General features: G+C 38.7%; 1 protein-coding gene across 13 annotated transcripts in view; it reads right to left on the bottom strand.

Moving 5' to 3' along the window:
• The window catches only part of LOC135101293 (circumsporozoite protein-like), a 277,378-nt gene that overhangs the window by 174,007 nt on the left and 80,871 nt on the right, over window positions 1-22,500 (bottom strand). For 3 of the 13 annotated variants that reach the window (XM_064005022.1, XM_064005032.1, XM_064005027.1), the window contains exon 1: window positions 11,766-11,815. The exons of the other annotated variants lie outside the window; for them this stretch is intronic. In XM_064005022.1, coding sequence (XP_063861092.1) covers window positions 11,766-11,813 — 48 coding nt within the window. In that variant the 5' untranslated portion in view covers window positions 11,814-11,815. Of the gene's footprint in view, window positions 1-11,765; window positions 11,816-22,500 lie in introns of those variants that run through there. 13 annotated transcript variants of the gene reach the window in all.

Below are 22,500 nucleotides of genomic sequence, written 5' to 3'. Positions count from 1 at the left end.
CTTTGGAGTTGGTAGGATGAGTCAGATTGATGGGAGACTGGGAAGGGTAGGGAGGTGCTGCACACTCACCTCCCGTGCTTCCCAGGGTCAGTCAGTATGGTGGGTCTTTAGAGTTGCCAGGATAAGTCACGGGAAGTGCTACGCACTCACCTTGCCAGGATCAGTTGCCAGGGTGGGGAGTACTGGAGTACTGGTGGTGGTCTGTACAGTTGGAGTTGCCAGAATGAGTCAGATTGTTGGTCAAAGTCAAACTGGGAGACTGGGAAGGGTAGGGAGGTGCTGCACACTCACCTCCCGTGCTTCACAGGTGGGGTGGTGGTCTTTGGAGTTGTCAGGATCAGTCAGGTTGGTATTGATTTATTTTTACTATTTATTGTTGATTGCCAGACTCAGTCACTTTTATTGACGGGGGGAGTAGGAGTTTTTTGGTTTTTAATTTATTTATTTTTTGTTAATTTAATTTAATTTATTTACTTTATTTTATTTTCTATTTATCTTATTTTTTTGGTGTGGTAGTCCGTAGACTTGGGGAGAGAAGGGAAGTGCTGTGCACTCACTTCTCTTGCTCTCCCGGGGTCCGAGGTGGTAAGGAGGTTTTTATTTTTATTCTATTCATTTATTTACTTATTTGCTTTATTTATTTATTTATTTTATTTTATTTCATTTATTTATTTATTTATTTTTTTTTTTGCGTGGAAGGTTGGGAGAGAAGGGAACTGCTATGCACTCACCTTAATTTTTATTATTATTATTTTTTTTCCTATCTTTTGCCTGGTAGGTTGGGAGAGAAGGGAAGTGCTATGCACTCACCTTTATGTTTTTTTTTTTTTTTTTCCTGTTAGGTGGAGAGAAGGGAAGTGCTATGCACTTATCTTTTTTTTTTTTTTATTATTTTTTGCCTGGTAGTCCGTAGACTTGCCAGCGTTAGGTAGGGGAGAGAAGGGAAGCGCTGTGCACTCACCTCCCTTGCTCTCCCGGGGGCGGTAAGGCGGTGCCTTCCTCCCCTGGGGAGGGGTAGGGAGGTGCTGCGCACTCACCTCCCCTCCTCCCCGTGGGCAGCTCCATCACCGTACCTGTGTGTTTGAGGCACACATGGTGATGGAGGGATGCTCTTTGAAGGTTTTTGTGAGTTCCGAGAGGGGGGTTCGAACCTACGCGCCCCTCACTTCCCTCACGCCAAACTCCAAGTGCATCACTCTACCCACTGGGCCACGAGGGCCCTTTTTCTTTTTTTTAAAGTTGCTCTATTTCCCCATCTTCCCCATCTTTTTTGTAAATTTGGTCTATTTCTCCATCTAATGTTCACGCCAGTGTGTATTAAAGAATTATGATGTGAATTAATTTCATTACGTTATTTATTGATTGTATTTTCTATGGAATATGACCGCTGGCATCCCACACACACTGGGTTCCCAAGACTGTCACTACGCCATGAAACCCCAACGGTAAACAACACATGATTTCCCCTCCAGTGTTCATGCAGCACCAAAAGTTCAATAAGAAAAACTGCTGCTGATTCTAAAGTGAGCGTTCATGCCCACAGTGATAATTAGATAATTGTTGACTTGTGGGAGTATGTCGTGGAGTGCAAATAGCAGTAGGTGAGATCAGAGAACTTTACAGAGGCGGGCATTCCTTGTGTCTGGAGTCGCCTCCTGGAACCCTCCCCTGTGCTGCACCACCACCACCATCACCAACAACAATAACAACAACACAACATTACATCTGTCCATCCTGCAGCACGAGAATGACTCAGCCCAGATAACCACGGATTGCTTTATTCGTAATTCACGTCCACTCTCAACATAGACATCAATCAAATTATGTCATTGAAAAAGCTGGTGAAGCACTCACTTCTTCACACAGGCTTTACTACCTATCAGCAGGATGAAAGCTTCCGACTGGGAGGAAGGGCGGCGTCGGGAGGGATTAAGGGAGAGAGGGTAGGGGGACCAGCGGAGGCTGCAAGTGTGTTTATGCTTCATAGGTATAAAAAAAGAATACTGTATGAAAAAGAAAAAAGACCTGTGCCCCTCCCACCCCTGCTCCCCGCGTGAGGCGATACGTAGTGAAGTGGTACTGTTGTTGTTGTTGTTATTATTATCATTATTATTATTATTAATATTATTATTATTATTATTATTATAATTATTATTATTATTATGATACATTATTTATTATTATAATCATTATTACTATTATTATTACCATTATAATTATTATTATTACCGTCATCATCGTCACCAGCACCATCATTGTAGTGTAGCGGGTTTGTGTCCTTTTATTTCCGTGTCGTATCTTGTAAGTTGCAAGTTTTGATAGTTCAGTATTTGTAACGATGGAGACCTTGTTTTTTTATTCTTTATGCACTGCACGGTGTCATTGGCATTTACATCTATATTTTCTACTGTTTATTTTTTCTGTTACTTATGTACTGAATCTATTTGTTTTGCAGAAAAAAAAATGTCCAAATAGTAACAGACCAAGAGGTTCTTATAAGTTTGTTTGGGTAACTATTCTACTCTATTAGTGGTAGAGAAAGGATAGCACAGAAGAAGGGTCCTTCCATCCCCCACCCCCTATCCCTCCAGGCAAGGCTCACATGAGAAAGGAAATGGTACCATGTTGTATAGAAATAAAAAACAACATGGAATGTGAGAGGAAACTAAGAAAGAGAGGAGGACTACTTCTACCACATACAATCTACATGCCAGCACGGACAGTACGGAGTGAACGTGTTCGTTATTCAGACATGAACAATGACAACCGGAAATTAGTGTCTACATACTTGTCAAGACAGGTTTTCAATGAGTGTACAGTACCTGAGTTAACGACGCTTGATGGAACACAATTCCACATATTTATGACACGATTGAAGTAAAATGTTTGGCTTCATTTGTTTGAAATCGCTTACCTATTATTTGCTATTGTTTCTTGTAACATTAGACATGTTGAGTCTTAGGAAGAATTCGGGTCTCATATTTGTGAAACCCTTAAAAGTTTAGTAAAGCAATATCAGATCCCCTCTTAGCCTGCGTTTGGATAGGGAGAATAGATCTCGTTCTTTAAGACGTTCCTTGTAGGGTTAATTGCGAAGCTTTCAAGTAATTTTCGTTACTCTACTTCGTATTGTCTTTTTTTCGGATTTCTCAATATTCCTTCTGTAGTAGGATGACAAAAACTGTACATTGTATTCAAGATGAATACGTACAAGTGAGTTGTACAAAGCCAGATTTTTTTATTTATTTATTTATTTTTTTCAGATTTGAAGGTGAAAGATCTTCTTAATGAAACTATTAATTTAATGGCAATTTCAATGACTTCGGTACAGTGTTTGCTTGGTTCAAGATCTGCTGTCACTAAAACTCCCAGATCTTTCTCAGGATCCAAACTATTGATGGGGGGATTACTTTTAATAATTTTCCAGCAGATTGCTATTTCCTATATTCAATACGTGGCATTTATCAAAATCAAAGTTATAAGCCACGTTTCACACCATTCAATGAGAGTGTATACATCATTTTGCAAAATTTGACGTTGGTTTGGTGTCAGTCTTGTTAGCAATTTTAGTATCTGTCAATTTTGACAGTTTACTTCTGATTCCTTCGTCTATGTCATTGATATATATATTATGAAGAGGATCGGTCCTAAGATTGAACACTGAGGAACGCCACTACTTATATCAATCTAATTTGAAGAATTAGCGTTTGCGGTGACCCCCATACCACAATATATATTGTACTGTCAAAAAAAAAAAAAAAAAAAGACGAAAGAAAACAAAATAAGGAAAAAGAAAGGAGTGAAGATAAAATAAGTCAGAAGAAAGAAGAAATTGAATGTTTATAGTGATTGATGTGTTGCTGATATCATGTGTGTTTTTCTCACTGAACATTAATGGCGCCGACTGAATATTTGTTGTGTTTGTGCATGTGATATTGTCTGTGTTTTGCACGATGATTGCGTTGATCAGTGAATATGTTGAAGAGATATAAGGTAACACCTAATAACTTTGAATGATTTAAAGATGAATGTGAGTGAGAAATTTTGAGTTGTAAGAAATGTAAATAATTAGTAGTTATTAATTAAAATATGAAAATGTTTGTGAGTTTTACTGTACCATTTATAAACCAATTCCTTGCAATATCTCAGAACACGACACGTTAATTCAGTATGTCTGTCTGTCTGTCTGTCTGTCTCTCTGTCTGTCTGTCTGTCTATTTACCTAATCTATTTCCTACTTACTGAACTGTTTATCTACCCATCTATTTATTCTTATATCTAATTAAATACTTATTCATTTATTCATCTATCTATCAATCTACCTATCCATCCATCTGTCCATCTATATATCTATTTATCAGCCAGTCGATCTATTTAACCATTTACCCATCCAGCCATCTATCTATAACTCTACCTGTTCAACCAGATACCTATTCATTAATCAATTCGTCAGACCAACAACACATTTCTCTATCTGCGCCTGAACATACTCACCGATCCATCTCCCCGTTCACCGCCACTGTACCGAGATAATGCACCCTCAATACACTCCTATACTCGGCGGCGGCTAGGCAACGCTATTTCGACATTTTCCACTAAGCATCCCTCCAGTTCCTCCCACAGCTCCCTGCTTATAAGGGGAGACAAGGCCCTGCTAATACTACGGGACGGGAGGAGGAGGGGGAGGAAGAGGAGGGGCGTCTGTTGCAAGCATTATGTCGGCAAAAGGAAGGATGGAACGTAAGTGAGAGAGGATGAAGGATGGTGGAGCGAGGGAAGAGAAGAAAGGAATTCCTGAAAATGGGAGAAGTTGTGAGTGAGGTGTGGTGGTGGTGGTGGTGGTGGTGGTGAGGGACAGGAGATTAATTAGGAATGATTAGTGGTGGCGGGGGTGAGGTATGGGACAGAATCATGGTGGATTGGAGAGTAAGCTGTGGTGATGGTGACGGTGATGGTGATATTGTGGTGATGAGGATGAGCTTGTGCGTGAATGATTACTGATTAGTGATGACAGGTTAATAGAGCGTCAGTTTATATTAACAGCCACTGGACATGATACATTACGGACAGCTGGTGTGCAGTGGAGGGAGCGTGTTATTATCATAGTCTCCAGATCACTTATTAGAGTCTAGAATAGATCATAAGGGTAACAATTTGGTTACAGTTTACAATACCACTTAATTTCCGCATGGTAAAGAGTGGATGGAAAAGAGAGTTAAATCAGGTTGGTTCATTTAGTTAGGAAGGTGTCTTGATACTCGTCTCTTATAGCAACTCAAGTCATACGGAGGTGAGTAAACATATATGATCAGTTCAAGTCATAACAAGTTCGGGAAGTCAGATAAAAAATCAGGGAGAATTACGGAGTTTAACTATGAAAGGGATCAAAGAGTGAAGAGGCCAGTGAACTCTCGCACTATTAAAGAGAAAACAAGGGCTGAAAGTAAGTGAAAAGCCTAGTTGTATCAGAGCGTGTGTTTCATGAGCAGGGCTGAACTGTAGCGTTTGGATTGCTTTGTATTCATGGTGAGGGGAATCACAGCAGGGGCGGGATGTGATACGTTAATAGGAGTGTTTGTATGCATAATAAAGTGACACAATAATGGATATGGAACATTGATTGCTTTGCATTCATTTTAAAGGGAAATCATGCCACAAATGAAATGTAACACGTTATTTGGAATTTTTATCCATGAAAAGAACTGTAGTAAGGCAGTTCAAGGAAGCATTAAGTGGTAGTCAGATGACACTTGATCATAAAAGTGAATGAATACCTAACTAAACGCACAGAAAAAAAAAAGTACTGAAATTTTAAAGAACACATGCTTCTCTCTGATGAGCATCACTCGCAAGACCTGCATTACATTCAGTCCCGAAGAGTTCTCAAGAGTCCTTTTAAATTACATAAAACAATCACACTAGAGAAATGGTTCTCAACTGGTGATACAGGTGATGTAGTCTGCAGTTCGGTGTTGATTAGTTGTATTATTTGTCCAATCTCTTTTACAGGTATGGGCATGTAATTTGATTTGTGGTCATTTATTATGGAGTGTGGTGTACTATGTCAGTGTGTGCAATTGACGACAAAAGATGGTATATTACAACCCAAACCAAAATTGAAAGGGTCCACATTTTCTTTTTGTTTTTGTTAGTGGCCCGTGGCCTGAAAGGAGTTGAAAACCACTGCACTAGAGGGTAATAAAGGCATTAGTAAAAGCGTCCACTTCAAACACCCCTTTGTCTGTGACTTTGGGCGCACAAATTACCTCAGAATGTTACGTCACAATGAATAAGACAAGTGAAAAAAACTTTCTTTCTCTTAAATTTGAATACCGTCTTTTTGGAAATATTGATTTTTTTCTTAATTTTGTACAATAAGAAAAAGAACGTGCAATTTTCAGAAGTGAAAAAAATCTACAATTCACCTTAAGGAAGAGGAACAGAAAAATTGTGAACTCTACCACCACCACCACCACCACCACCATCACCTCCTCCTCCTCCTCCTCCTCCTACTCCTCCTCGTTATTTATTTTTTTTTTATATCTTGCCTCTTGAAAGTGAGAGGTTTTGCGTCTCACTTTTTTTAATATACGTTTTTTTTTTTTCCTTGCGTGGATTGACAAGGTGTGGAAATAATAGTAAGAAAGTATAAGTAATAGAAAAACTGAATTGGTGTCAATCCAACTGATAATCCTGCTCTTTACAACAACAAGAACAACAACAACAACAACAACAACAACAACAACAACAACAACAACAACAACAACAACAAAAACTACTACTACTACTACTACTACTACTGTTATAAACATTAACACCTATTACATCTCAGGAAAGCTTTATTTTTCTCCAATCCTTTATGATTCTTAAAACCATGGAACTGCATTTTGGAAATAAAAATTCAAATAGCCGAACAAAAAATCAATTAGATGTAAAAGATATTGGACGGCTCAACTTGAAACACTGGAGTAAACAATGCAATACATCTTGAATTTAGAGTCAGTATAAAATGGTATTCTAACATTTGCATATAGCCACTACTTATACTCACACTCTCATATCTTCTTGGCGAATGGCAAACACAGGAACAAAAAAATATCTTTTCAGTTGCCGCTTCCATACATACAGAGAAAAAAAAGAAAAAAAGAAAAAAAAAGAAAAAAAAGTCAATAATAAAAAAATCTAAATATGATTCTGGAAGTGCCTCAATGCTCTTAAAACAACTAGTCACAGGAAGGGGAAAAAACAGAAACAGGCAGAGAATTCCGGAGTTTACCAATGAAGGGGATGAAAGAATGAAGATATTGCTTAACTCCTGGACTACTGAAAGGGAACGGAATAAAGTGAAAGTCTTGTGTAGCGTCAGCGTGGGGAAGGAGAGACGCATGCTGATTGCAAATTCATAAGAACAGTAACCATAGAAATAACAACACAAGACAGACTTCCCCCATTTTCTTTCCATCTTCATATACTTGTGTGCATTTTTTGTAGCACATCAGTGTATTTGCTATGGTAAGCTCAGTAGGTATGAAATGTTCTCTAGGGTATGCATTAATTCATCCATTTATTAATTTATTTATTTATTCACTTATTTATTATCTATTTATTTCATATTCTACTTTTTATTACCAACATCGTATTGAGAGGCACTTTTGTGACTCACTGTTTCCTTTACATTGAGAAATTACTTGTTTATTACAGTACACCATAAAGCAAGTGTCTGCAGTGAGTCAGACACTTTGTCAAGCAGCCTTACCTTACATGCACATGGAATAACATAGGCAAGCATGACAGGCTTCACTTAAATGTAAACCTAAAAATGGAAGGACGTGCACTGCGCTACAAAAACAGCTCCGTCCCCGTCACTCACCGGTAAATTGTGAGTGTGTCAGGAGGAGCAGCAAAAAGCCAGTCCTCGTCGTCTGGTCGTGAGGAAGGAAAAAGATCCCGCCGCTGCTGCATCCGACAAGACAAACACAGAATGAGAGGACTGTGTTAAACCCTCAAGACAAAAAGAAAAAAAAGTGTTTCTCCACCAATAACAAAACAAAGTCTGCGCAGCTGTTGCTGTTGCTCCTGCTGCTGCCATAGTGTGTGTGTGTGTGTGTGTGTGTGTGTGTGTGTGTGTGTGTGTGTGTGTGTGTGTGTGTGTGTGTGTGTGTGTGTGTGTGTGTGTGTGTGTGTGTGTGTGTTTATTTATTTATTTATTTATTTTTTGTGTGTGTGTGCAAAAGTCTTACTCGTCAGGTGTCTTTAAGGGAACTTTCTCACTACGTTTTATAAGCGTTTAAGAAAAAGGTACATTTATGCAGTTTGCGTCTCCAGGCACCTTACAACAAAGAGGGGCTATAAGTTAGGCAATGATGCTGGCTCCTCGCCTCCCAGCCTGAAGTGTGATCGCTCCTAGCCAACCTCAACAGACGCCAATATAAAATAAAGAAACACGTGGTGGTTTAATTTGAGTAAACATGTTACTAATATTACTGACCACCAATAAGTTATTACCTATATATTTTCTTTTTACTCGCCGTAACAGCGATAATCCATAAATAATGAAAAGAAGATGCCTCATCTTTACTCTTTAATCTAAGCCTCTTCCTTCTTCCCCTTCTAGCCCTACACATTCTTCCCCTTTCCCTACTCTGCGTCTTGAATTATTCATTCACTCCTCCTTACATTGCTCCTCCCTGTTTCTCGATTCGCTGCTTCTCCCAGCTCAGACTTAAATTACGAGCGGCCAAGTAGCCTCCTAGCAGACGCCTTCCACACACGGCTCATCCCTTCACCTTCACGTCGCCGCATCACCCGCCGCTCGCCGACCCACCGCTGTCTTTCCCAAACCCAATTTTCCGTCTTCATATCTTTCTTTGCTCTCTGACGCCCTGCTCGCCGCCTAGCCCTGCGTCCTGTGAGTGAGGTGCAGCCACTCTCTGGCTACTTCATGCCACCCATTAACATCCTTTGCAGTGATGTTTTCCATGCCCTCGCTGACCTAAACCCTCGAAAGGCTCATGGACCTGATGGGGTCGCTCCTATTGTTCTCCGAAACTGTGCCTCCGTGCTTCCACCTTGCCTAGTCAAACTCTTCCAACTTTGTCTATCAACATCTATCTTTCCTTTTTGCTGAAAGTTTGCCTACATTCAGCCTATTCCTAAAAAGGGTGACTGTTCTAATCCCTCAAACTACCGTCCTATTGTTCTAATTTCCTATCTATCTAAAGTTTTTAAACCTATCCTCAAAAGGAAAATTTTTAAACATCTATCACTTTACAACCTTCCATCTGATCGTCAGTATGGGTTCCGTCAAGGCCGCTCTACTGATGATGTGGCATTCTTACTGAGTCTTGGTCATCCTCTTTTAGGAATTTGTTGAAACTTTTACCTTTGCCTTAGACATATCCCTCTCATCTCTCACCTGTTGTTATTGCTGTCATTCACGCATACTCTCTCTCTCTCTCTCTCTCTCTCTCTCTCTCTCTCTCTCTCTCTCTCTCAAACCTCACCAACACGGCACAAGGGCGCCACAGCAACACTTTCCTCCTCGTTATCATATTCCACTTACTCTCTCCTGAAGGTCAGACAATTTTATCAAAGCGACGCAGATGTTTACGCTTTTATGAGCCCCACAAAAATATTTCCCCTTTTTACTTATTTATTCTTTTTACCGTTCACTTATTCTTGAAAGCTCCCCTCGCCTCAAGAACTACACACACACACACACACACACACACACACACACACACACACACACACACACAGACATGCATAACCTTCACAGGAATGCTAACCTTGCAAGGAATGTGTTTGCGATGCGGAAAGTTAAGCATCACGTGAGTGTGAGGCGAGTGTGAGGGTTCTGAGAGGATGAAGCACCGAGGAAAAATATCAATGTGGAAGATGATTTATAAACTTGATTTTTTTTAAGACGACAATAGGAAGTTTGACTTCGCATCAAGTAAATAACCAGGTAATAGATGCTTTAAGCTGCGGAGCAACTTAAGGGACCTTCCCCAGCGACTGGTTTTAATTTTTAGACGCGTTTTTAGAGCCCGGCTGCCCACGCCTAACCAAGTCTCGCGCCGCCGTGACGGTTGCAGCGAATGACATTGCTATAAATGACTCTGTGTTTTCAATATGTGAAGTTTTATCTGCATTCAGATCAAACTATCCTATTCACGAGGGCGAATTTTGCGCCCACCAGCTCGATCTGTAGTGATGAGGCGATAGTTGCAAGAGTTGCGAGGCAGAAACCTTCGCCCACATGTCGATAAATCGAAATATGCAAAATACAACAAAAAAGGTGAGTCTGAAGAAGTTATTACATAAAATAAGAAAGATACGCCTTCAAAAGTTAACAACCAAGAAGTGTTTCCGAAACTGTAATCGAAATTTTTACATGCGATGGACACCAAAAGGTGCTCCTGGCCAAATCATCGTTGTACCCTCCAGGGCCAGGCGGGAGCGGTGGGGTGTACAGATGTGCGGTAACAAAAATAGAGCCCCCTCGCTCTGCTAGGGGAATAATCCCTCCAAATATATTCAAAACGTTACGAAATGATAAAAAAAAAATCATAAATTTTCTTTCATTCGCTGACAAGGAAAATAAAAACTTGATGAAACTAATATTTTCAGAAATCTACAACGACGAGCCTCTAAAAAAAGGGAGACAAATAGTGTGGGCCGGCTCTAGTCATCAAGGCCCACGTCACCTTGACTTTTCAAGGTGACAATCAACACACACAGAGACAAATAACAACACTTCACAGAACAATACAAGCTTTCCTCTCTTTGATTTTACTTGAATAAAGCTGCAACAAAAGTTATGACGATGAAACTTTACCTTAGGTTAGGTCACAAATATCATGGTGGTAACGCTTCCCCGGAAATCAGAGTTAAAAATAATACGAATACCAACTAAACAAAGAAAATGTAAATATGTTTTCTCCAGGCAAGGATTTTTTTTTTTTTTTACGTGGAAACCAAATTCACAGTAAATGAAATTTGTTACAGTAATAGTTTCCAAGGACACTTTATCATAACATGCAAAATATTATTAATCTACATAACGGTAAAAACACAGTAAAGGATAAATAAACGGATAAATTAGAAGATCTGATATTTGTTACCTAAAAAAGTCCTCAAGTGAATATTAGTGTTATTGTGGAAAGTTTTTTTGTAATTGCATCTTTCCTTTCTTCACTCATATATTCATACACACAAAAGATATATACGAAAGAAAAAAAAAAAAACGAACGAAAAAATGATGGCTAATTGTTAGGTTACAACTGAATCTCTAAATAAATACTTATACCAACAAGATGACACAATTATAGAGAATACATGATTTTGTATCCTTCTTTTTTCTATGCATACACTAAAATAAGCACACGAAGACAGGAATACAAAGATTATTGTTTTGAAAAAGATTATCGGTTAATCATCAAAAGGACTTTTTTCCCTATAAGATGTTGCAATGAAGATTATAGACTAAATTTATATTATTTCTTATTTCATATATATACCCTAGGATGGCAGAAAATGAGGGACATACAACGCTTTGGAAAAAGGTTTAATCTAATCCTTCAATGTATAATACTACTGACACGACACCATGGAAGCACATCCTTTCTTTCCTTCATAGATTCGTGGGAAGCAGACAGGAGAAAGGCAGGCAACAGTGACAGGTTTCGGTTGACATGGAGAAAAAAAGTTTAACAGCGATTTCCAAAACAGAGTGCACATGATGTAATGAAGCAGGTACTCACTTTCCTCCTGCACGTGTTGGCAGTGTTCACCGCGGCACCACCTGCCATCCTTCCCTGAAAATATCAAAACATCCACATAAGAAAGTGATGAAGCTTGACTATTCTAAAAAGAGCTAAAAATGAAGCATCATAAACAGAACCACCACAAATCCTTTACTGCATGAGTTACAACATACACATGAACAAAAAAGGAAAGAATAAATACTGAAGTAAAACACGAAATGTCATAAATAAAACGTGTCAAATTCCTCCAAGCAAGAACACATGGATACATGAAAAACAACACTGAAAACAGAACACACTTGAAACGCTGAAAATGTTAAATATGCACAACACCTGCAAAAAAAAATGAAACGAACAAGCACAATTACATATATAACAAGATCAAATAAAAAATAAAAAGAAGCAAAAATAATAAATAAAAAGCTTCCCAACATTCAGCGGTACAAACTTAAAAACAACAGCAAGGATATACTTAGAAAATAATAAGTACCACTTCAGTCTAGCCATAAAAAGTATTCACGGCACAAAACATGAAAGTCCCTTTTGAGTATCTCTGCCAAGGTGGCCTGACTCATCTATTCTTCTTTATTTATTGTTGCTCAGTAATACAACACATCCACCTTCCTCCGTTTGTGATTCTGATAACAACAACAACAACAACAACAACAACAACAACAACAACAACTCTGATTACTCCTAGTTAGATACCTGCCTTTTCGTGTGGTTACTGCGAGGACACAGGATGTTCCCTATAACCTCTTACACAACAAAACAGCAACAACAACAAAGGCTCCACAGACCACACAGATATCGTAGTTGCTGTTGGTTCTGGATGTCACCGCTTCTTGGTAAGGATCTCAACAAAAGCAAACACCTGTGAGATCGACCCTCCTTCATGCTTGTGCTGCTAACTCGTCTGGATGAAGCAATACATTTAGTGTGATACCTTTCACTGGACCTGCCTAGTATAGTTGTGTCTACATATTTCAGTTCCTGCGGTCATCTAAATACAAAAGCCTCACTGCAAAGCCAAGGTAGTGTTTCGCTGGCAATAATATTCCTATATACGCATTACCAAAGGCATCCTATTTTTTTTTGTCCCGCAGCTTACCAAACGAGTGCCAAACGCACTTTTGATAAGGTCCCGCAGGAAGCAGTCTTTCCTACCACGGCAAGACTCACACGATTTACTCATATTTTCCCTGAAACACAGTGATGAAGCTCCAGATGTTAGTGTTTTCTACGATGCCTTTGCTATTTCGACACTATACATACATATAGAAAAAAAATCTAACAGCAAAACAACAAACATGACAGCATCTGCTTAGATTCTATCACCATTGCTCTCTTCAAAGCAAAAACAATTTATATCAAAAAGTGTAACTGAAAAGAGTGCAGGTTAGTTAATGAACGCAATGATATTTTTAAAGTTTTGCATTATAAAAGAAAAAATTTGTACGTTATTCTCCTGACCAATTACTAATATTTCTCTCTCTCTCTCTCTCTCTCTCTCTCTCTCTCTCTCTCTCTCTCTCTCTCTCTCTCTCTCTCTCTCTCTCTCTCTCTCTACCATCATTTATCTCAGAATAGGAATGACTATTAAATGCCTTGATCATTAAGGATTGTAATGAAACCTACTATAATAATAATAATAATAATAATAATAATAATAATAATAATAATAATAATAATAATAATAATAATAATAATAATAATAATAACAAACAGTTGTAATGAAAACTGCAGTAAAACTGGTTTCGTAGAGTTTATTCCAAGCCTCCAGTAGTTCCCCTACATAAGGGCTAAGGACTCGTGTGAGTAGTACCTACCCTCTTCTGGCCCTCTAGTCGCCCTTCATGGGATCCGATGCTCATAATTGTATTAATTGATCTATCATATCAGCTTCGTCTCTCTCTCTCTCTCTCTCTCTCTCTCTCTCTCTCTCTCTCTCTCTCTCTCTCTCTCTCTCTCTCTCTCTCTCTCCAGAACTATCAATATAAAGAATAGCAGGTTCGAGGTATTCTGTGGTCGTAAGACTCGGCCCCATCAGACTGTGCGAGCATTTTTATGTTGATCTGTTTCTCTGCAATAATATTTTATGTCAATGAACCTTTGGTTGTTAATGAAGGTGCCACCAGCACGTGGAATGACTCACCGAGAGACAGATACACACACACACACACACACACACACACACACACACACACACACACACACACACACACTATCCGAGAAAAGCTGCTTGACTATGTCCATCAGTTTACCAAATTATTTATAGCTAGGATCCTCTTTAGGGCACTCAGGAGACTACAGTCACTACACGCGGCTCTGCACTATAGAAGGAACAACAAAGCTACAGCTATCACAATTTTTTTTTCTTGTTTTTTTTTTTTTTTTCCAGCAATCTGTAAATCTTCGTGGTTGCTGCTCGAGGTGGCGGAGCATTAACCGGAGCTGTGTATGTATGAGACTACACTTTTATTTGAAATATTTAGATGCACGGTTCTACTTTATGCTTCTGTTTATCCTACTTAGTATTAAAACAAGAGTGGGATTTCATTAAGTTTATAAGGGAACGTTGCTGAATGCTGTTGACGAGACAACGATGAGACAAATTCTTATTTCAGTTCTACATCACCAGTGTTTACGGCTTCACTCCAGAACAGGACTCCCTAACCTCCTCTCATCCCAAGCAAAGCCTCTTACGAGTAAATCGTTTCGTTATTGTCAATCTATTATCTGTTCTTTATATTCAAGAGAAAATATGGAAACAGTTGAATCTACTTTTCTATATCATGTCTTCTGGGTTGTGACTGATTTCTTTCTAGCGTCTGCAGCTTAAGAGTGTCAATGAAGAATAATGATGCTATTTCACTGAACTTAAAGTTTTCACTGTAAGGACTCTCTCTCTCTCTCTCTCTCTCTCTCTCTCTCTCTCTCTCTCTCTCTCTCTCTCTCTCTCTCTCTCTCTCTCTCTCTCTCTCTCAAACCGTATCTCACTCCCAAGTAGAATTCACCTTCTCTCTTTTACCCATCTTTACTATATTTCACTAAGTAAGGCTATTTTCTAAGAAGTAACATCCTAACAATCCTCCTTCAGCTTGAGCAGCAACACTAATTTTATTGCAAACCTTCCAGTTCGACTTCGCTTAGATTACCTTACTTAAGGTTTCCAGTCAAGAGATACCCTGCCATGCCTCGCCTCACCTTCCCTAACACTCCGCCAAGACAATGATTCCCTTGGTACCATCGCCGCGTGTACCAGGATGAGAGAAAAGCCGACAGTCCACTGCTAAGCCATGCGCGGATTAGCTCCGTTAGCATCAGTCCGAGAACACAAGCAATTCAACTGACCTTGGAAAACCTTGAGCTGAAGCCAGGAGGGAAAGTAAAGTGTGTCTAGAATATGAAGGTGGTAGTCACCCTGTCTGTCACCCTGTCACCCTGTCACCCTGTTTGTCTGTCTGCTTTCTTTCTTCCTTTTTTGTATGTCCATCCACCTCTTTCCCCGCCCGTTAGTCTGTCTGCCTCCTTGCTTGCTTGCTTGCTTGCTTGCTTGCTTGCCTCCCTGCCTGTTTGTTTGACCGTCTGCCTTCCTGCCTCTCTCTCTCTCTCTCTCTCTCTCTCTCTCTCTCTCTCTCTCTCTCTCTCTCTCTCTCTCTCTCTCTCTCTCTCTCTCTCTCTCTCTCTCTCTCTGATGATTATCTAAACATGTCAAAACATTATTTAAACCACAACTACGACGAAATACCAAGGTACTTGAAGGCTTGTCTGTAAGTGGTATCAGTGTGTACAGGTTACATCACGCTCCTATACAAGCATGATTTGCGCAGCACACCCTCCATAGGCAGGTTGGCAGGCACTTCCCACACGTTAAGGAGTCCTTCATTTCACTCTCTAATTTAAACTTCTTTATGCAAATGAAATTAAAGTTCGGGATTTAAATGATCACTTACTTTCTTCGCACATAACAAAAATGTGCTGGACAAATATAACGAAAAATATTTACATAAAAAAAACAATAATAATATTCGAGCCACACTTCACAGTAACGAAAGCTTTCATAAATAAAGGAAGATATTGCAAAGGTCGCACTGAAATATTATTTATCACCGTACAACTACCATACCTAATTCCCGGGAGCAGACTCATGCAGGATATAAAAAGATGAAAGAACAATAAATAGTAGGAGAGAGTCATGAGAACATGGCAATTCATCAAGGAACTCCCGAGAGAGAGAGAGAGAGAGAGAGAGAGAGAGAGAGAGAGAGAGAGAGAGAGAGAGAGAGAGAGAGAGAGAGAGAGAGAGAGAGAGAGAGAGAGAGAGAGAGAGAGAGAGAGAGAGAGAGAGAGTAGTGGTATACGAGTATGTAGTGCTAATCATTTGCAATACTTTAGTCTCACCAATCTCATTGTTCAGCAGATTTCCACGGCAAAGTAGAGATAACGAGGAGATAACGACTGTGGTGTCTTGCCGAGGAGGGGAGTTGGTGCTGAGTGGCAGTCCAGGGCTATTACAGTGAATCGCAGGCTAGCGAATCATTGTAAGAGTAATGGATGGACGTTCATTGACAACTGGGACCTTTTCTAAGGTACCGCAAGCCTGAATTTTAATGGAATTTACTTAATAATGTTCGATGACATGATGTGGGCGATGACCTTCTGGAACAACATAAATTTTACTCATTATTTTTTTATTCTTTTCTAGTGTTTTTTTTTTTTTTTTTACATTTTGATTTATTTTCCGACTATTGCTATTATATCTCTTTTTCTCTCTCTTCCGTTCTTTCACTATTTTTCTCCGTCTTTTTTACTACTACTACTACTACTAATAATAATAATAATAAAAATAATAATAATCAGATGGGGTCCCACACTTTTTCTACTAGTACTACTATATGGGTCCCACACTGTTTCTACTAGTACTACTATATACTCCTACAACTACTACTGGTATCATCACATTTTTCTACATCTATTCCCAGTTTCATTTCACATTCTATTCATTCACTCATTCACTCATTCAATCATTCATGAGTTACGGTTTCGTCCACGTTCATTCCTCAGCTCAATACTCGTATGTACTCTCGTATATCCACGCCCATTAATTTTGTGTTGTAATTGTTCCCTCTCATCTCTCACCTGTTGTTATTGCCGTCATTCACGCATACTCTCTCTCTCTCTCTCTCTCTCTCTCTCTCTCTCTCTCTCTCTCTCTCTCTCTCTCTCTCTCTCTCTCAAACCTCACCAACACGGCACAAGGGCACCACAGCAATACTTTCCTCCTCGTTATCATATTAAACTGTCCCTTTCCTGAAGGTCACACAATTTTATCAAAGCAACGCAAATGTTTACGCTTTTATGAGCCCAGCAAAAATATTTCCACGTTTTATCTATTTATTCTTTTTACCGTTCACTTATTCTTGAAAGCTCCCCTCGCCTCAAGAGCCCCACACACACACACACACACATACACATACACACACACACACACACACACACACACACACACATACAAGCACACAGACATGCATAACCTTCACAGGAATACTAACCTTGCAAGCTATCCAACTAGGCATCACCCAATTTTATCACTTAATTTCCTGTTTTTTTCCTTTCAATCTGCTACATACTTTCCCACTCTAGTGCTTTATTTCCTCATATTTTCCTTGTTCATTACCGCAATTTTTTCCAAGTTAAACCCTGCTCTTTTCTTTCCTCACTCGCCTTTAAGTATGATGTCATTCTCCGAGTAACTTCAGGCACCTACTAATATTAGATTACATTCTCGTCCTGATGTCACTTGTTCACTCCGGCTTGTGTCTTTCAATGTTTTCTTTTTTTCACTTCTTTCTGTTATTTTTGTGGCTTTTTTTTGTGTGTGTGGCGCTATGACTGTCAATGTGTGTGTGTGTGTGTGTGTGTGTGTGTGTGTGTGTGTGTGTGTGTGTGTGTGTGTGTGTGTGTGTGTGTGTGTGTCAGCATGTATGTACATTTACTTGTCTATACGTTTGATTTTTTTTTTTTTACTTCAACCTTTCTTTTTCAGCCTCTCCGAATTTATGTTCGTGCTCTCTCTCTCTCTCTCTCTCTCTCTCTCTCTCTCTCTCTCTCTCTCTCTCTCTCTCTCTCTCTCTCTCTCTCTCTCTCTCTCTCTCTCCAATACATTCCTACTTTTGAAACTCTTCGTCAGCCTTCGTGAATCCTGAAACTCCAACAAACAGCCAGCAACACACTCAGTCCCTGTGCTTCCCTGAGTAGTAAAGGGCGGACGTTGTCATCTCCCGGCGTTACTCCTTCGAGATGCACAGTACAATATGTAAGTTCGTGTAGCGTCTGCATATTGACCGAACAGTTGAAGAATGTATGACAGTACGTATATCAGTATATCTTTGACCTTCTGTCTGTCTTGTGTGGGTGGGTGCGTGATTGCTTGGGAGTCTCTGTCCCCAGCTTAGGTGCAATTCTGTGTATCTTAATGTGTCTGTTTGTCTGTCTGCTACTCTATTATCACTGCCTCCTTCCTTGCTTGTTTGCTTGCTTGCCTCCCTGCCTATTTGTTTGACCGTCCGCCTTCCTGCCTACCTGTCCGCTCTCTCTCTCTCTCTCTCTCTCTCTCTCTCTCTCTCTCTCTCTCTCTCTCTCTCTCTCTCTCTCTCTCTCTTTCTCTGATGATTACCTAAACAAGTCAAAACATTATTTAAACCACAACTACGAAACACCAAGGTACTTGAAGGCTTGTCTGTAAGTGGTATCAGTGTGAACAGGTTACATCACGCTCCTATACAATCATGATTTGCGCAGCACACCCTCCATAGTAGGTTGGCAGGCACTTCCCACACGTTAAGGAGTCCTTCTTCATTTCACTCTCTAATTTAAACTTCTTTATGCAAATGAAATTAAAGTTCAGGATTTAAATTATCTCTTTCTTTTTTAGTACATAAAAAAATGTGCTGGACAAATACAACGAAAAAATATCTATAAAAAAAAAAACAATAATAATATTTCAACCAAACTCCACAGTAACAAAAGCTTTCATAAATATATGAAGACATTACAAGGGCCGCACTGAAATATTATTTATCACCGTACAACTACAATACCTAATTCCCGGGAGCAGACTCATGTAGGATATAAAAAGGTGAAAGACAAGATAGCACAGAAGTCTCCTCCCCATCCACGCTCCCATCGATCCTGGAGAAGCTGGCAGGAAAAGGGAAATAACATTTCCATAAAAAAAAAAAAAAAAAAAACGTAATTTGAGAGGAAAGTAATTAAGAGATGATTTTTACTTCTATCACATCTAGTCTACATACGGTCCTATTTTTATTATTGATATCAGATGAGACGTTTACTCTTCCTAAAATATGACTGAGTGGGACGTCCAACCCTTCAGGAGGTAAACATATCACGCAGGGAAGCCACAGAACGCCTGACTTCTGATCTTTCTAAAATTTCTGATTGGGGCAGAGCAAACTTGGTATTCTTCAATGCCTCAAAAACTCAATTCCTCCATCTATCAACTCGACACAAACTTCCAGACAACTATCCCCTCTTCTTCAATGACATTCAACTGTCTCCCGCTTCTAGACTGAACATCCTCGGTCTGTCCTTTACTTATAATCTGAACTGGAAACTTCACATCTCATCTCTAGCTAAAACAGCATCTATGAAGTTAGGTGTTCTGAGACGTCTCCGCCAGTTTTTCTCACCCCTCCAGCTGCTAACTGTGTACAAGGGCCTTACCCGTCCATGTATGGAGTATGCTTCACATGACTGGGGGGTTCCACTCATACTGCTCTTCTAGACAGGGTGGAATCAAAAACTTTTCGTCTCATCAACTCCTCTCCTCTAACTGACTGTCTTCAGCCTCTCTCTCACCGCCGCAATGTTGCATATCTAGCTGTCTTCTACCGCTATTTTCATGCTAACTGCTCTTCTGATCTTGCTAACTGCATGCCTCCCCTCCTTCCGCGGCCTCGCTGCACATGACTTTCTTCTTTCTCTCACCCCTATTCTGTCCACCTCTCTAACGCAAGAGTTAACCAGTATTCTCAATCATTCATCCCTTTCTCTGGTAAACTCTGGAACTCCCTGGCTGCTTCTGTATTTCCACCTTCCTATGACTTGAATTCCTTCAAGAGGGAGGTTTGAAGACACTTATTCATCAATTTTTGACCACTGCTTTGACCCTTTTATGGGACTGGCATTTCAGTGGGCATTTTTTTTATTTGATTTTGTTGCCCTTGGCCAGTGCCCTTCCTACATAAAAAAAAAAAAAATGTTTACTAGGTGACTATAGTGATGGGTTAGTTGCCTGGCAAGGACTCCATTCCTTATACCATTATTGTGACGGGGTCAGCAGCAAGTCGCCGAGGAACCTAGCCATCACCAAGGTCTCTTTAATGTGATTCATTTTCTTTGTTGTGAATTAGTTGCTTTTCTTCCTCAGTCACATATACCCTCATCAGATGACAGATGTAATCGCACCGAAAGACTAAATATCCGCGGTAAGAGTTTTATAAGGAGGTGAACAGTGACAACCGGGGATTTGATATTAGATATTTATCAAGGCGATTTTTAAATGTTTCTATTGTATCCGACCTGACTACGTTGGAGGGCAATTCTTTACAAATATTTACTCACCATAAATAAATAAATAAATAAATAAATATATATATATATATATATATATATATATATATATATATATATATATATATATATATATATATATATATATATATATATATATATATATATATATATATATATATATATATTCGAATCATTAGCAACAATGGATATCTTGGTCTATAAATTGGTATGTTCAACTTCAATAGCTACAGCAAAAGTAGTAGTAGTAGTACTAGTAGTAGTAGTAGTAGTAGTAGTAGTAGTAGTAGTAGTAGTAGTACTAAAAAGAACAAGAACAAGATGAACAAGAACAAATACTACTGATAGTTCACCTACTACTACTACTGCTAGTACTACTACTACTAATAGTACTACAACTACTACTAGTACTACTACTACTACTACTACTACTACTACTATTACTACTACTACTACTACTACTAATAATAATACCTTTTTTTTTTGTGTGTGTAGCAAAATATAATAGTAATGAAAACAACAGCGTCAACAACAACCACAACGATAACAAAGGCATCAGCCGAGGGAATGAGCGGAACGATAAGACTTAAATCAAACTTAACAGTACAACCACCACCACCACCACCTTCATCACCGCTGCGTCAAAATCCACACCAGGCCCTAATTTCATTGTACTTGTAGGTAGTGGAATGTTTACATTAATTACTATCAAAAGTGCTGGTAACGAAACAGAAAATGTTGTCTTCTTTGGAAGAACACGTGGAGTCAGTGTAAAAAAAAAAAAAAAAAAAAAAAAAGGTGAATGGGAAGAATCGATTAAAAAAGATGATTAATGAAAAGTAAATGATAAGGAAAAGGTAATTTCAATATGCAAGCCAACAGAAATACATAATAACATAGTGAATAGTGGAAACGGAAGAAGGGAAATTCATAAATGGGGAATATGATTAAGGAAAAACAATGAAAAGGGAAACGGGAAATTAAAGAGAAAATAAAAGAGTAATGACAAATAATTAATATAAATAAGGCAAGGAAAAGTGGTATGAAAAAATAAACAAACAGAAAGCTACACTACACGAGAATATAAAGACAACAAAACAGAAAGCAAAACAAAAAACAATCGTAGAAAAAAAAATCAAGGGGAATTTTAAATTTCCCTTGAATAAATTAAATTTATATATATATATATATTATATATATATATATATATATATATATATATATATATATATAAATATATATATATATATATATATATATATACATTCACACACACACACACACACACACACACACACACACCACACATTATATATATACATATATATATATATATATATATATATATATATATATATATATATATATATATATATATATATATATATATATATATATATATATATATATATATATATGTTTTTTCACATAAGAACATAAGAAATAAGGGAAGCTGCAAGAAGCGACCAGGCTTACACGTGGCAGTCCCTGTATGAAATATACCTACCTATTTCCATCTATTATCGCCATCCATAAAACTGTCTAATCTTCTCTTGAGGCTCTCTAGTGTCCTAGCACTAACAACATGACTACTGAGTCCGTTCCACTCATCTACCACTTTATTTGAGAACCAATTTTTTCTTATCTCCTTCCTAAACCTAAATTTTTCAAGCTTGAACCCGTTATTTCTTGTTCTACCCAGGTTGCTGATCCTAAGAACTTTGCCTACATCCCCTTGTTATAACCCTTATGCCACTTAAAGTCTTCTATCAGGTTCCCTCTTAACCTATGTCTTTCTAAAGAATGTAAATTTAACAACTTCAATCTCGCCTCATAAGGAATACTCCTCATCCTCTGTATCTTTTAGTAATTTTCCTCTGTACTGATTCTAATAGACCTATATCTTTCCTATAATGGGGGGACCAGAACTGCACAGCGTAGTCTAGATGAGGTCTGACCAGCGCCAAGTATAACTTTAATATTACTTCCGGACTTCTGCTTTTAACACTCCTAAAAATTAATCCTAGTACCCTATTTGCCCTGTTTCTGGCTTCTATGCATTGTTTCCCTAGACGGAGTTCAGATCTAACTATAACTCCTAAATCTTTTTCGTACC

The sequence above is a fragment of the Scylla paramamosain genome, chromosome 6, assembly GCF_035594125.1.
Source record: "Scylla paramamosain isolate STU-SP2022 chromosome 6, ASM3559412v1, whole genome shotgun sequence".
NCBI classification, from domain to species: domain Eukaryota; kingdom Metazoa; phylum Arthropoda; class Malacostraca; order Decapoda; family Portunidae; genus Scylla; species Scylla paramamosain.
This window is presented reverse-complemented; position numbering and strand designations above follow the sequence as displayed.